Source organism: Colias croceus, chromosome 12 (assembly GCF_905220415.1).
Source record: "Colias croceus chromosome 12, ilColCroc2.1".
NCBI lineage: Eukaryota > Metazoa > Arthropoda > Insecta > Lepidoptera > Pieridae > Colias > Colias croceus.
Genome location: NC_059548.1, coordinates 3512800 through 3526656, shown reverse-complemented (window position 1 = coordinate 3526656; position 13857 = coordinate 3512800). Strand labels below are relative to the sequence as shown.

The 13857-nt window shown below is 31.1% G+C and overlaps 1 protein-coding gene across 1 annotated transcript in view; it reads left to right on the top strand.

Annotated features, from left to right (window-relative positions):
- The window catches only part of LOC123696047 (protein singed wings 2), a 48181-nt gene that overhangs the window by 16174 nt on the left and 18150 nt on the right, over positions 1 to 13857 (top strand). The window contains exons 2-5 of the mRNA XM_045642048.1: positions 5059 to 5218; positions 7197 to 7359; positions 9100 to 9257; positions 11037 to 11210. Of these exons, the coding sequence (XP_045498004.1) occupies positions 7206 to 7359; positions 9100 to 9257; positions 11037 to 11210 (486 nt within the window). The 5' untranslated portion in view covers positions 5059 to 5218; positions 7197 to 7205. The remainder of the gene's footprint in view (positions 1 to 5058; positions 5219 to 7196; positions 7360 to 9099; positions 9258 to 11036; positions 11211 to 13857) is intronic.

The following is a 13857-nucleotide window of genomic DNA, read 5'->3' as shown; positions in this document are numbered from 1 at the left end:
TTTTATTTCGCTGTTATGTCTTATCCGTATGAAGGTCCGGAAATTAAAATCGGACATAGGTATTGCGTTAAATCCATACTAATATTATAAATGCGAAAGTAACTCTGTCTGTCTGTCTGTTACTCAATCACGCCTAAACTACTGAACCAATTTGCATGAAATTTGGTATGGAGATATTTTGATACCCGAGAAAGGACATAGCGATAGCATAGCCTTTTATTGCGAAATATGTACCACGGGCGAAGCCGGGGCGGACCACTGGTGATATGTAATATAAAGGATAGAAGCACTCAATCCAGTTGATATAGTACATATAACATAATATTATTATAATATTCTAGAAATGAGGTAGATAGTAGATACCCTCTACCAATACGGCTACTAAAAAGTCTTAAGTTTTTATTTTTATAGTGTTAAGTAATCATTTTTAATGAAATAAATTATATTTTTGAAAGAAAATTAAATATAGTTTCAATAATATGGATACTAGAACTACTTACATGATTTTGTTTAAATGAATTCCGAATGAAATAAATTTGTTTTCGTTCCCTCGTGTTGACTTGGTGGAAAATGTTCTTGGCATGGACGTAGAAAAACATTTTTTTTTCTGTGAAAGATTCTTAACGTAGACGGTAAACTTATCTTTGATGTTTTTTATCAGTGGCGTGCCTAGGGTGTAAGGACTGGGCAAGCCCAAATTTTTCGAAGTGTTTGCTGGGTACCCTTTTCTTGAATTAGGTATACACTGTGTTACTAAGTAGGTAGGTACCTATGTTCGTTATAAAACTTATAAAAAATTTGAACATACCGAATCAAATCTTCTAAATCTTCACGCGCGCCCGCAAACAGTTGAGTCAAACGTTTACCATTACAATCATATTAAAATCTATATCTATAAATTATATAAAACTGTATGACATTATATTATAAAATTGTACAGATCATTTATATTCTAATTCAAAACGCCGATCTTTCTAAAGGAAATATTTTATAACATCAGAATAGAAGTAGGTACCTACTTAGGTGATTGTTTTAATTCAATTAACAGCTCTTTCTCAATGACAGTCATTGTTAATTCAGAAAGGCGTTCTTGGCCTTGTGTATTTCTTAAATACGTACCTACCTACCTATGAATTCGATTTAACGCTGAGAAAGCACGCTCCGTGGAAGAACAACTAGCAAGAATCGTAAATACCAAAATATGTGCAAGTTTCATCAGAAGGCTTCTTCTAACCAATTCTCATTCATGAAATCGATTAATTCGTAAACATTACAATTAAAATTTGGTTTATGTTACTTACTGCACAAATCGGGAGTTGGTTTTGATGAAGAAATTAATCGTTGTTTTACAGTAAAGTTTAATGATTTTACCTTTCCCCGCTGAGCACAAAGCAAACCATCACAATTTACAATACAATCTGTGTCGCGACACTTATTTTATCACAAAATTCGAAAAACTTAACCTAAATTACACCGGTATGTATAATCACGCGCTAAACCATACAATAACAATAATATTCACGACGTTCGTTCGCGCGACGCGCAATCGTAACTATCTTCACACTGTTAAAGCCGGGCTTTGTTGGCCATATAAATTGCTATAGAATTCTATAGATAGGTATGTAGCTACTTCAACGAAATTTCATACGTTAGAAGAGATAAGCGCAAAGCCCGGTAAAAGCCCACGAGTGCAAGCGAGAGAACTATAATATGTCACTCAAGAAGGACACCGCACTGTTTATACAAAGTACGACTTTATTAAGATAACAAGAAGGATGAAATTAAAAAGTTTGACTCGAATTCGACATTGTTTGTTGGTGAGTTTTCATTGAATTTCGGAGCAAATTTTGAATTGCTCGTTGCGCGCGAATATTCAAAAGTGAATTTGGGTATTTTCCTGTCTCGTAGCGAATTCCTTAGGCAAGCCGGGCTTTTCGGCTTGTATGAACGTACCGCCACTGTTTTTTATGTACCTTATTTGCTATAATTTATTTATAAAATAGAACTACCTAGAACCCACGATATTTGTAACAATATATTTTATTAATACCCACGTATCTATGATGTAAAATGTCAAACCATGGTCAAACCTTCGTCAAACCCAAGAAGCTTATATCTAATGCACTGGAGATTGCACTATGAACGTTGACTTGTCACGGGAATTTATGACCTTGAATAACGCCTGGTTGTTTTTTGTCCCTTTCACACCTAATTTGGCAAGTTGGTGGAAAGGGATGAAGGAACAACCAGGCGTCATTCAAGGTCATACCTTTCCGTGACAAGTCAACGTTCATAGTGCAATCTCCAGTGTATTAGATATAAGCTTCTTGGTCAAACCCATATATTATATTACTCTATGGTCAAACCCTAAAATAGACATAATTTTAATTCAATAATTGTTTCAGTTGTACAAAATTTGTTTCAGTTTTAAAGACATGCTTTTTCTTGACCCTTATTAAAATCGCCACACCTGGACATCATTTTGTAAGAAATAACATCACAGATCAATTAAACAACAGAGGTTGTTCGTTAAAGGAAAATATGCATAAAGCCCATTGTTCTAAGGCTGGTACACATCTAATCTGTGTGAGAGGTTTTACTAGTGACTATTTGACGGATGTGCGGTAAGCTTTTTCAAAAATTTATTGAATGCTTTTGTTGTTTGTTAATTGTCTTTAAATTCGTATATCATACCTTTTATATTTTCTTTTTTTACTTAGATGAAAATACATGCCATACAAACTATAATGTTTGAAGCATAGCTTGCAAGCGAGTTCCAGGCGTTTTAACTAATATTAAATGTCTAATTGTATAGATAGAGTAAGTTTTTTTATGTTTTTTCCATACGCACACCACATAATATTTTATAGTCTATTATAAAAAGGCATATCCAATAATCCATACATGTTTATAGAAAATATATTTTTAGGTATACGAGAACTTAATTTAATTCATTATTATGATGAAAAACAAGTTCAACTTTTGTCTATTTAAAAAGTTCTTACGGACAATTATATATTGATCAAATATCCGTTCAGGATCTGATACTTGGGCTTGATTTCTTTGGTATATTAATATAATATGTTGCTGTTGAATAAAAGCACAATATTTTTGTTGAATTTCCAGCACACAATACTCTTTCTGCTAAAAAAGATCTTTTTTCTGATCGTATGAGACTTTCTATATTTTAATCCACTTTATGAATGGTGGTTTTTGTCATTGAGTTAATATGTACCTACATGGTTTTTGTAGACATATTTTGGTCGATTCATATTTGGGTTTTGCAGTAAAAATCTGAAATGGGCTTTGGCTTGGTTTCGATTTAATAAACTCGACTCAACTTTTAATTGTTACACGGGTACGGTATTTGTGACTAATCCTTGTATGTAAATTTATTCTATGTTAGGTTTGAAAAACGTGTATAGAGATTAGTATGCATATTACATAATAAAAAAAAATGTTTGTAAGAGCTTCTTATAAAATGGACATAAACTAAGGAAAATAATTTTATTAACGAATACTAAAATATACAAATTTAGTTTCAGTCTGTCTAACCGTTCCTTTTAATTTCGAAAACAATTGAATTATATTATAATACATAACAAGTGATAACTGCGTTAAAAACAACCGACTTCAAACTTGCACTTGCAACATTTACAAATACATACAAAAATGCTCATAAAATAAAAACTACTGGGCCTATCCGAATTAAATTTTTATGGGACCAATTCGACACCATCCTGCATCGAACAAAAAAAGAATCACGTAAATCGGTTGAGAAACCTAGGAGTAATCGGTGTACATACATAAAGAAAAAACATACCGGCCGAATTGATGACCACCTCCTGTTTTTTTGAAGTCGGTTAAAAACATTAAGTAACAAACTAACATTTTATCAGTAAATTGATATCGTTACTATAAACGCGAGCACGTGTAAGCAATTCAAAAGTTTAGGTAAATTTTAATGGCAAGTCTGATTAAATTTCGGTGTCAGATTTCCATTGATAATAATTAAAAGGTCCACCAAGGATTTCTAAGTAATTAAACGTTTGTAAGGACGTTATAGGAATATCATTTCTTTTCATCTTTATCTATTGCTATTTATTAAAGCGTGGAAACAAAACTGGATTGTGTTTTAAGAATGCAAAGGCATTTTCATTACAAAACAGCTATGTAGGTACTTTATAGATTTCGTCTGCTTTATTCTCGGCTATAATGTCTACAGTGAATTTGCAATTAAATCCGTTCGAATGCTTTACGAGACTCTGTTTACAGATTACGGAGACTTTAAATGATTTTTTGATTCAGTTACGATAGATAAACATTAACTTTCACTGTATCGATAAATCAGGCGAATGTATGTATGTAGAGATTGTGTTGGTTACTATTTGCCTTTACTCGGTACCTACTTAGGAGATCGTTGTTGATGGTGTTTATTTAAATAAGTTTGTTTATATTAGAAATATTGGTCGCATAGGGACTATTGTTTATGTTAACTTAGTACAAAGAGACTAATTGTTTATGGTGCTTAATGCTTCCGGTATACGGTCAGCGACCTGTATACATATTATGTTCCTTCATATTATGGAAATCAGAGGCGTAGGCTTCTATTATCGTTAACATGAAGAAAAAACGACGGCTAGTTATTACAGACAATAAATTGAATGAGAAGCTACTTATACGGATAAATAATAATAATATATCTATGTATTATACATCGTTTATTTGCTTCAATGATAATGTGATAATAATGATAATAATTAATTCAAAATACGGACTTTCATTAATCTTTCCTAATATTGTAAAGAGGTGGAGGAATGTTTGACTTTGAAAGATTATGTAGAGGGTTATCGGTGAATCTCTATAGTAAAATAGATTTCTTAGTTCAAGAACTAATTTTGAAGATACATATATGTATACCTAATAACATAGGCAAATTAATCTGGGTCAACTTGAGAAACACGGGTCAAGTTCTTTACGTTTCGTTTCTTTCAAATTTAAAAGTGATTGTTTTTCTTGAACTTATTTACTTGAAATTTATAATGGATTTTCCTACAGGTATGAAATACGTCATTTAAGGATAGTAGACTGGCCGGTCGCGTGTTTCAATGTGGACGAACTTCAGTACCACTTCCCAAATATACGTGCACTTGACTTTATCAACTGTACGTATTTAACTACTTTCAAGGGACGGTTTCGACCTAGTAGTAAAATTGAGGTGAGCTTAATGTTGTTATGTATAAGGTTTTAATTGAATATTTGATTGGTGTATAATTATTGTGCCCTGTAATAATGTAATATTATGTATTTAGTTGTAGGGCTATTCTCAGTTAAGATCAAATCATAGGCTACCGCCCGAAGTTGAAGTTATTAAATACTAGCGGTCCGCCCCGGCTTCGCCCGTGGTACATTTTTACGTTTTCTCTCCATAAGAACCATCCTCGTACTTCAAGAAATGTAATAAAAAAAGAATTAACGAAATCGGTTCAGCCGTTCTCGAGTTATGCGGTTACCAACACATTTTGCGATTCATTTTTATATATAAGAAGATAACACATCGTTGTGTACAAAAAACAATATATTCTTGATGTTGAATATACACTGTTTTCTATAAGCATTTCGGACGCCACATAAACAAACAAGAAAATGGATAGAATCTGCATGATCCAAAAATTACTTTTAAGGATCAAATACAACGCTAGGCGGTGAAATTTATATCTACATAACACCTTCATATACATTTGTAATCTCAAACAGTTTCATTTACGATTAATTAGAATTTGGGGAAAATAAAACAATATAGAGAAGGATCCGACATTTTCCTTATTTGCTTTCCCAAATTTCGGACGCCACATAAACAAACAAGAAAAAGGATAGAATCTGCATGATCCAAAAATTACTTTTAAGGACTCAAGAATATATTGTTTTTTGTACACAACGATGTGTTATCTATAATATAAAAATGAATCGCAAAATGTGTATTTGCTATAATCACAATGTAAACTCATAAATCAGGCTACTTGAGTCAAGTCGACAAAAACAATTTGTGTAATGGGATTCCCACTCAAGATATTAGGCTACCCATATGTCGACGCCCTATTTATCAGAATTTTACATTTTTTATTTTTGACATTGAAGTTCAACACTTCAAGTTACAATGGTTGAAAAGAAAAAAACATGGTATTTGGGCTTAATTGTGGGCTTAATGTTACTGCTGACGGACACAAAGCCAAGTACTTATACAATTTTATGATACTGCATAAGAAAATATTAAAACCCATTTCTTTAAATGTTTCTTTATTTGTTTAAAAAATAGCTTGATTGTAATTGTAACTTAAATTATAATTTATAGTCAATAAATAATACTTTTACCCTTTTTTTGCGTCAGTTATGGATCTGGTTACACTTTGCACATCATTTTTGAATAGAAGACATTTCTTGAATATTGGTAGGAAATCCTGTATGTTTGAGGAATGTTTTTTTTAATTTCTATGTATTTTTCAATAATGGTAAACTTGTGTGTGATGTCTCGTAGATGCATACGATCAGATTTCTGTGTCATCTCTCCTGCCTGATTGAAAGATCAAAGTAATCACATGCAGGGCTCATTTCTCCAGCTTACATAATATTAGCCAATACTTTTACAATATTTTTACAATATTATGTTTTCACGTTCTTAAGTAAATATACAAAATTAAAACTTGTTTAATCATTGTGGATACTTTATAATCAACTTCTACACGTACTTATTATAGGGTGAAATATTTTCATGATAATATGTTTTCACATTCTTAAGTAAATATACAAACTTCAAACTTGTTTAATCACTGGGTTTACATTATAATCAACGTCTGCCTTACTTCATAAAATTGGTAGCGTATATTTTCCTGTACGAAAGTTGTGTTTGTATGAAATGTTGATACAATAACTTTTAATGGTTATAATTGGAATATCGAATAAACAGTAACCAGGGATTTACATTTTATGTGAATGTTTGTAAAAATTTGCGAAAAATAAATAAATTTTGAATTTTAATTTGACAGTCATTTTAATAATTATCATAACATAAATCTTTTTGTCACTCATTTTGATGCATTTTGGCATAAATATAATTATTTATACATTATTTTGATAGCGTACTTGTCTGGTTAATTACACTAGAATATTTCATTTTGATATAAGATATTTGTTTGCAGAAATTATCAATGCACGGGCTCCCTTTACTATGGGAGGTACCAGCAGACATGGTGACAGACATGCCTCAGCTGAGAGTTATTGACCTTCGATATAACATGTTGAGGCATTTGAGAGAACCCCTCTTGAGCAAACCACGAAGACTGGAGCGAGTTTATTTAAGTGGTAAGATATTTAACATATTATGTTCGTAATATTAAGGCATCTTCCGTTATATTCCGTGTATGTAACAATGTATTGGTTTTGTATACACTTGCCGAAACATTTTTGAATATAAATTATAGCTTACTTGCTGATAATGTAACTTTCAAGTAGTACAAAATATTAAAAATAAATCTAGTAGTTAGCTTCAATACAAATAAAGCAAAGTCATAGAGCATGGCTGTCCTCTTTATATTGTAACTAGGAACAGATGTAACAGCTTTCATATTATACTGAGTAAAATGTATAATTTATACTTAATTGCTCTTAGATAACTTTAATATGGACTTACAAATTTCATTATAAATTAAAACAAATGGCGGTTCTCAGAACTTCAATTGCGATTTTTTCCCATGAATACTTTTCAGACAGATAATTCTGCACAGAGTAGGAGCTTATCAGTTAACGCACTACGAATAGAAACGCAATTAAAATATATGGACTTATTAGGAGGATAGTGTAGTGAATTAATGCTTTATCAAGTTATGAATAAAAATTATATTAGAAACAAATAGGTTATATTAACATAATGTTTTTGTTGTGTATTGCTCTGACGAGCGTTTTGATCACGTGATCGCGTTTTAGTTTTTTAAAACGGGCGAAGCTGGGGCGGACCTCTAGTTATGTTATATATTTACGTTCATATAGATTGTTCTTTAAATAAAGTATGTCCAGCAAAATTTGTGTACCCTGAATTGGACCCTATAGCTACTATAGCAGGATTTTTCGTAATAATGTAATAGCGGTGTGATTTTATTGCTCTTGTATTGTAATCCTCATAAGTCATAAATTCTTCTATTACGTATAGACTGATAACATGAACCTGACAGATAAATTAGAGGTCATGAAATGTTTCAAGATCGACAAGGTGGAATCAAAATTACAAAATTCTTACCGGAAAATTCAAAATTGCAGTTGATTCTACTCTCTCTGTGATTTATTTATAAAAATAATCGTGTTCCTATATAATTCTAATGAATATCGATAATTTCGTTCGCGAATCTAAAATGTATATAAGTATGTGAGTATAAGTAATGTATATTAATATAGAGCCATTTAATTTCCCAAGGGTGGTGTTTATTATGTTCATACTTATTAGTTACCCAGATTATCTTAATATCGATGATGGGTAACCTCTTGCCAATTGTCTTGTCTTGTATTATTAGTTTTGTTTGTTATTATTCAATTTTATAAATAAGCTAGGAACCTGAAGGCATGCATGAAAACTTTATAGTTGAATCAAAAAATTTAAATTTAAACGAAATTTTTAAATACTCTCGTAATACTACTATTTTATTTTAAAGGTGAAGTATAAAAGTATGCAACGTGAACATAGTAATTGAAAGGTAATTTGGTGTTAATTTGATTAAGTCTATAATACATATTATTATGTATATGATTTGAGCTTTAGCAGAAAATTAATAGTCTAATTATTATACAATATTTGTTTTCCAATGTCACCTTCAAATCGAGATTGTTACTCACTAACCACACCTTAGGCTTCATTAGGTAATTTAAGTAGGTAATTGTCATTAGCACGGCTGCGTCGTAAACATTTTTGCTTTACCTAAATTGGGTTCTTATTTTAGTTAAGTAAATACCTACGTAAATATAATATTTAGTCGATTGATTAATTAGTTATTATAAAATTGTCAATTATTGTTATCATTTTACTATAATGGTATACTTTGTTTAATTTTATAGATAATAAATGGGATTGCAGCGACGGTGGTCTTGATTGGTTGGCGATGGAAAGTGAAAACAGTACAATTAGACAAATAATTGTGGATTACTATCAACTTCTCTGCCAGCAACAACTCTATCGAGGCAAGCCGCTGCACAAAGTTATGGATATTATAAAAGTAAGTGAAGAGTGAGATATGAATTCATTACCTTTACTTTTTAATTGTATAACGCTTTAATTCTAAGGTAATTCTTAAAATATTGTGTATTAATTCCGCCTCGCCAGCGAATTCAGAATCTGACCGTGTCACTTTACTGCAAAGCTCACACAGGAAATGCGATAATCAAGAGACTATCGCATTTCCTGTATGGTCCTTCATCCATACCTATTAGTGAGTGATAAAGCAATTAGAAAAGTGATAAATATGCCATAACATGATTCAAAATTCATAGTTTGATACGTAAAAATCATAAATACGTTATCCCCGATTTCTTGGAATCTACGAATGCTACCTGAGGTTATCATACCTTTTTACATAGCTAAGAACATGCACATGTTTTTAAAAACATCTGCAGACACATTTTCATAGAGATTTTTTTCAATATGTTTGTTTAAAACGAGTTAACTTAATTACTTTAATGTCATTATTTTTAGTTTAAAAGCCATTTTTTTTAATTGTTTGCAGCGATATGGATTTTTATTGCTGAGAATTATTGTTTAACTCAACCTTTACATAAAAACTAAAAAAAACCCAGACCAAATAAGTAAAATAAAAAATTAAACGCTAAATGCGAAGATAAAGTGGTATTTTCAAGAAAAAAATTAAAATTGCTCTCTCTCAACTCTTCGACTCTTCAACGGCTAACTTTTGGATATGGTATTATAAGATCAAATCAGTTTGTTTTGACCCCTACTACACGCTCTTAACAGGAATAGGTCGACTTAACCTGTAACCCTGTATAAGTACCAAGTAGAAATTTTTGAGCCAGAATACTACGATATCTATATAAATCGAACAATAATAATTTTGTAAAGAAGAGTAATGTCATACTGTACCTACGTATTTTCATAGAATTTTAATTGATTTATAAATAATCCATACTAATATTATAAATGCGAAAGTAACTCTGTCTGTCTGTCTGTCTGTTACTCAATCACGCCTAAACTACTGAACCAATTTGCATGAAATTTGGTATGGAGATATTTTGATACCCGAGAAAGGACATAGGCTACCTTTTATTGCGAAATATATATACCACGGGCGAAGCCGGGGTGGACCTCTAGTATCTATATAAATCGAACAAGAATAATTTTGTGCAGAAGAATAATGTCATGCTGTACCTACGAATTTTCATAAAATTTTAAATGATTTATAAATAATTATGGCAAGAGAGTCATAGCGATAAACGACAGGATGTAAATGGACTGGAGCTGTCTAGTTTATGAGTGTTAAATTGTTGGTATGTCCATGGTAAAGTGCTTTATTAATTTCAGATAGTAAAACCATAATCTCTTGCGCTCGGTTAACCCGTGATTAATCGTGAAACATTCTATTTTTAGTTTATTGACGTCTATCACCAAACCTAACAATATTATCTGTTTATCATACCATTTAATAGGATTAACTGTAATTACAAAATGCTTTGAAGTACCAAATATAGCTATTTAACTGAATAAACACTGTTATCTGAGTAAATGACTTTGTATACAAAGAAACAATTCAATTGATCAGAATGACGATTGACTATCTCATAACGATAAGTAATAACTGTATTCTTGTATAAATTTTAAAACGCTAGAATAGAAAAACATATGAGCAAAGATTTCAACCCGTATTACCTACTGAATCCCTTATACTGGAATTCATGAGGAATTTATGTTAATCTGTATCTATGTAAATTTTTTCCCTTTCTTCCTTTCCCCAAAACAAATATAACCTACGTGAAGACGTTTCCAGATGGTCCGAAACAACTGTCCCGATCCGTGCGCGTGTGCTATGACCCACGTGGTTAACGACAGGAGTGGCGGGTTGCTCCCCCTCATCACTGTAGACTGCTCTAAGAAGGACCTCGTGATACCACCTGTTGCAGTACCGCCGAATACTACTACGTTACGGCTTGAAGGAAACAAGGTAAGGTGTGAAACTGGAAAAAAATCATTTGGAACACTTTTGAGCAGGGGAATTTTTTTTGGGATAGCGTCATGTTAGGTTTTATTTTATATTTTTTATAAATAAGTTCTAAGTTTCAAATTCTAGTTTTGCTTATTTCTATCGACACTTGCTGTTTTTTCCTAACGTTTTCCTAATAAAAAGATACAATGGGGCGACCATGCCAAGTTAAAGAATCATCGCCACCTAAATTTCCACCTTAAAATATATATACATTGAAATTTGAGTTACTCCTCACAATCATAGTTTAACTTTCGATATAACATGTAGATTGTAGGTATCCAGGGAAGATTTATTGACTTGGAATCTTGCCACCGAAAAGAGTGGCAAAATTGTAATTATTTTGAATTTTCGAAAATGTCTAATATCTTGCAAAACCGAAGAAGTTTTACTGAACATAAAATATATTTTTCTGAACATTCATAACGTACCCGCGTACCATATTAAGTATTCATTACGTCACACCTCTATATTAGATATCTTTGTTTTTCTGTCTGGAAATAAAAGAAGGATACCTATACAAGGACGTAAACATTTGGTTCAAACAAAACTGTCTCTGTGCTTTTCATTTAAGATGTATCTTTGATAAAACTTTCTTATGAATGTATATTAGTTGAATACAAAATTGGCAGAGAAAGTAAAATAATATTTGAATAAGTTAGAGGGCCAGACAGAAAATACTGTACTACTTTTTTGAAAAATAAAACATGTTTTTGAGTCTGCTAATAAGCAGTATATTAAGAGTATTATCTACAATATATTAGAAAGATTTTTTTATTACGTATTATACGAGGAAATAGCTATTTCGCAATAACATTCAATGCCAAAGGTGAATCACACTTGAGCTGACCTGATTTACAAAACAATATCATTTCAATATGTAATTTGATATGCTGTCGAATCAAGTTGACAAGCACCTACTTGTTTATATATTCAGCTATTTATTTACTTTCGCTTAGTGTTCAAATTGTTTCTTTGTAAATTATATTGCTACATTATTCGAGTAGGTATGCTTAATGCTTATACAGCGTATTAGGGTTCCTACAGAGCGAGCAGCCTCGCGAAGCAATTGCTGCGCGGAGCAGCTCGGTTGGCGGTCCTTGTATACGTTGTTCGGCTGAGAAAAATGACAGTACAGCTTCCCCCTGATATTTAATATATTTACAAAGTAGATATTTATAACATTAATTTACAAAAATTAAATAAGTTGAACGATTAAATTAACTATAGGAACAATAACAAAATTTAATACGCTCTCATATATTTACTGTAAACCGAGAACTTAGTCATGGATAACCTTCATATTATAAATTTAGAGAAAATAACAGATTAAAAATATAATTTTTAAAAATATACATATTTCTCCGAGTAACCACCGTAGTAGCTTATACTTTTTAGAAATAAATAAGTCAAATAATAATAATGTTTGACATAACTAGTGCGTGTATTACCGTAAACATTGGTTAAGGGTTTGCAACTCTATAGAAGAGAGTTATTACATTTTTAACCGCTTTCAAAAAAGCAGGAGGTTCTATTTTTTTGTATCTTCATCGACTTTACCGGCTATTATGATATGATTTTCAAAATGATTTGTAAAGTGTCCCGATAGGAGTTAATATACCTAAGTAGGTATAACATTTAAAATGAAATCCGACTCAGATCCGACTTTATTAATTCCATTTTAATTTTTTGAAGATAATAATTGTATTTTACAGACGTGGTGAAATACAAGTAAAAAGGGATGAAAAAGTCATATAATTATTAAAGAACACAAAATTTTACCAGTAAGTCCTACGACATAGGAATGTACGTAAATATGTATTCCAAAAGTGATTGAATTGTGAGATTGTGAACTATAACAATTGATTTGAAGATCTTTTAAATGTGACACGTGGATCAATTGGATAGAAAAGTTTGGAAAAGAAAATTAGAATAAACAAATTCTAAATTGTTGTAAAAGATGTTAATTTAGTAAAAGCCAAAGTTATAACTTTATTAAAGTTAGTAGAAACTTATTCATATAATTATTAATAACCAAGTTTATGCTCGGAATTAATTGCTGAAAGCCAAATTACTCTTCAATTTAATAGTCTAATTGAAAGATTTATTTGTGGTTATTAATAAATCTCAAAAAGAGAAAATAAATATTTCCTTTCGTATACGGAAACAAACGAATAATATGGATCATATTATTGTAAGCTCTTCTTACACTGAATTCTTCATATTTTTATCGGTGTTACGATATTCGTAGAATCGTGTCTTCCATAAGTACCCGTATCGTATTCTTTGCAAGCATGTAATATAACTCCTAACATAGCAGTAAGGAAAATATAGACATACCTTATTGCAATTAATTGATAAAGATCGAGTTTAATTTTAGCAATATATCATAATTTTCATAACGCATGCAACCAAAATATGTCACAGTAAAGCATAACAGTGTAAACCTAGTCTATTTATTTATATTCATCCGTTAAAAGGAAATACAAGGAATCAAAATAATATTATATTGATGAAAGCGACAAATCGTAATAGAGATACGCTTTAACTTCGAATCCCATGAATCATGCATTGTATTAAGTTTCTCTTTCATTTTCCTTATTTCAAA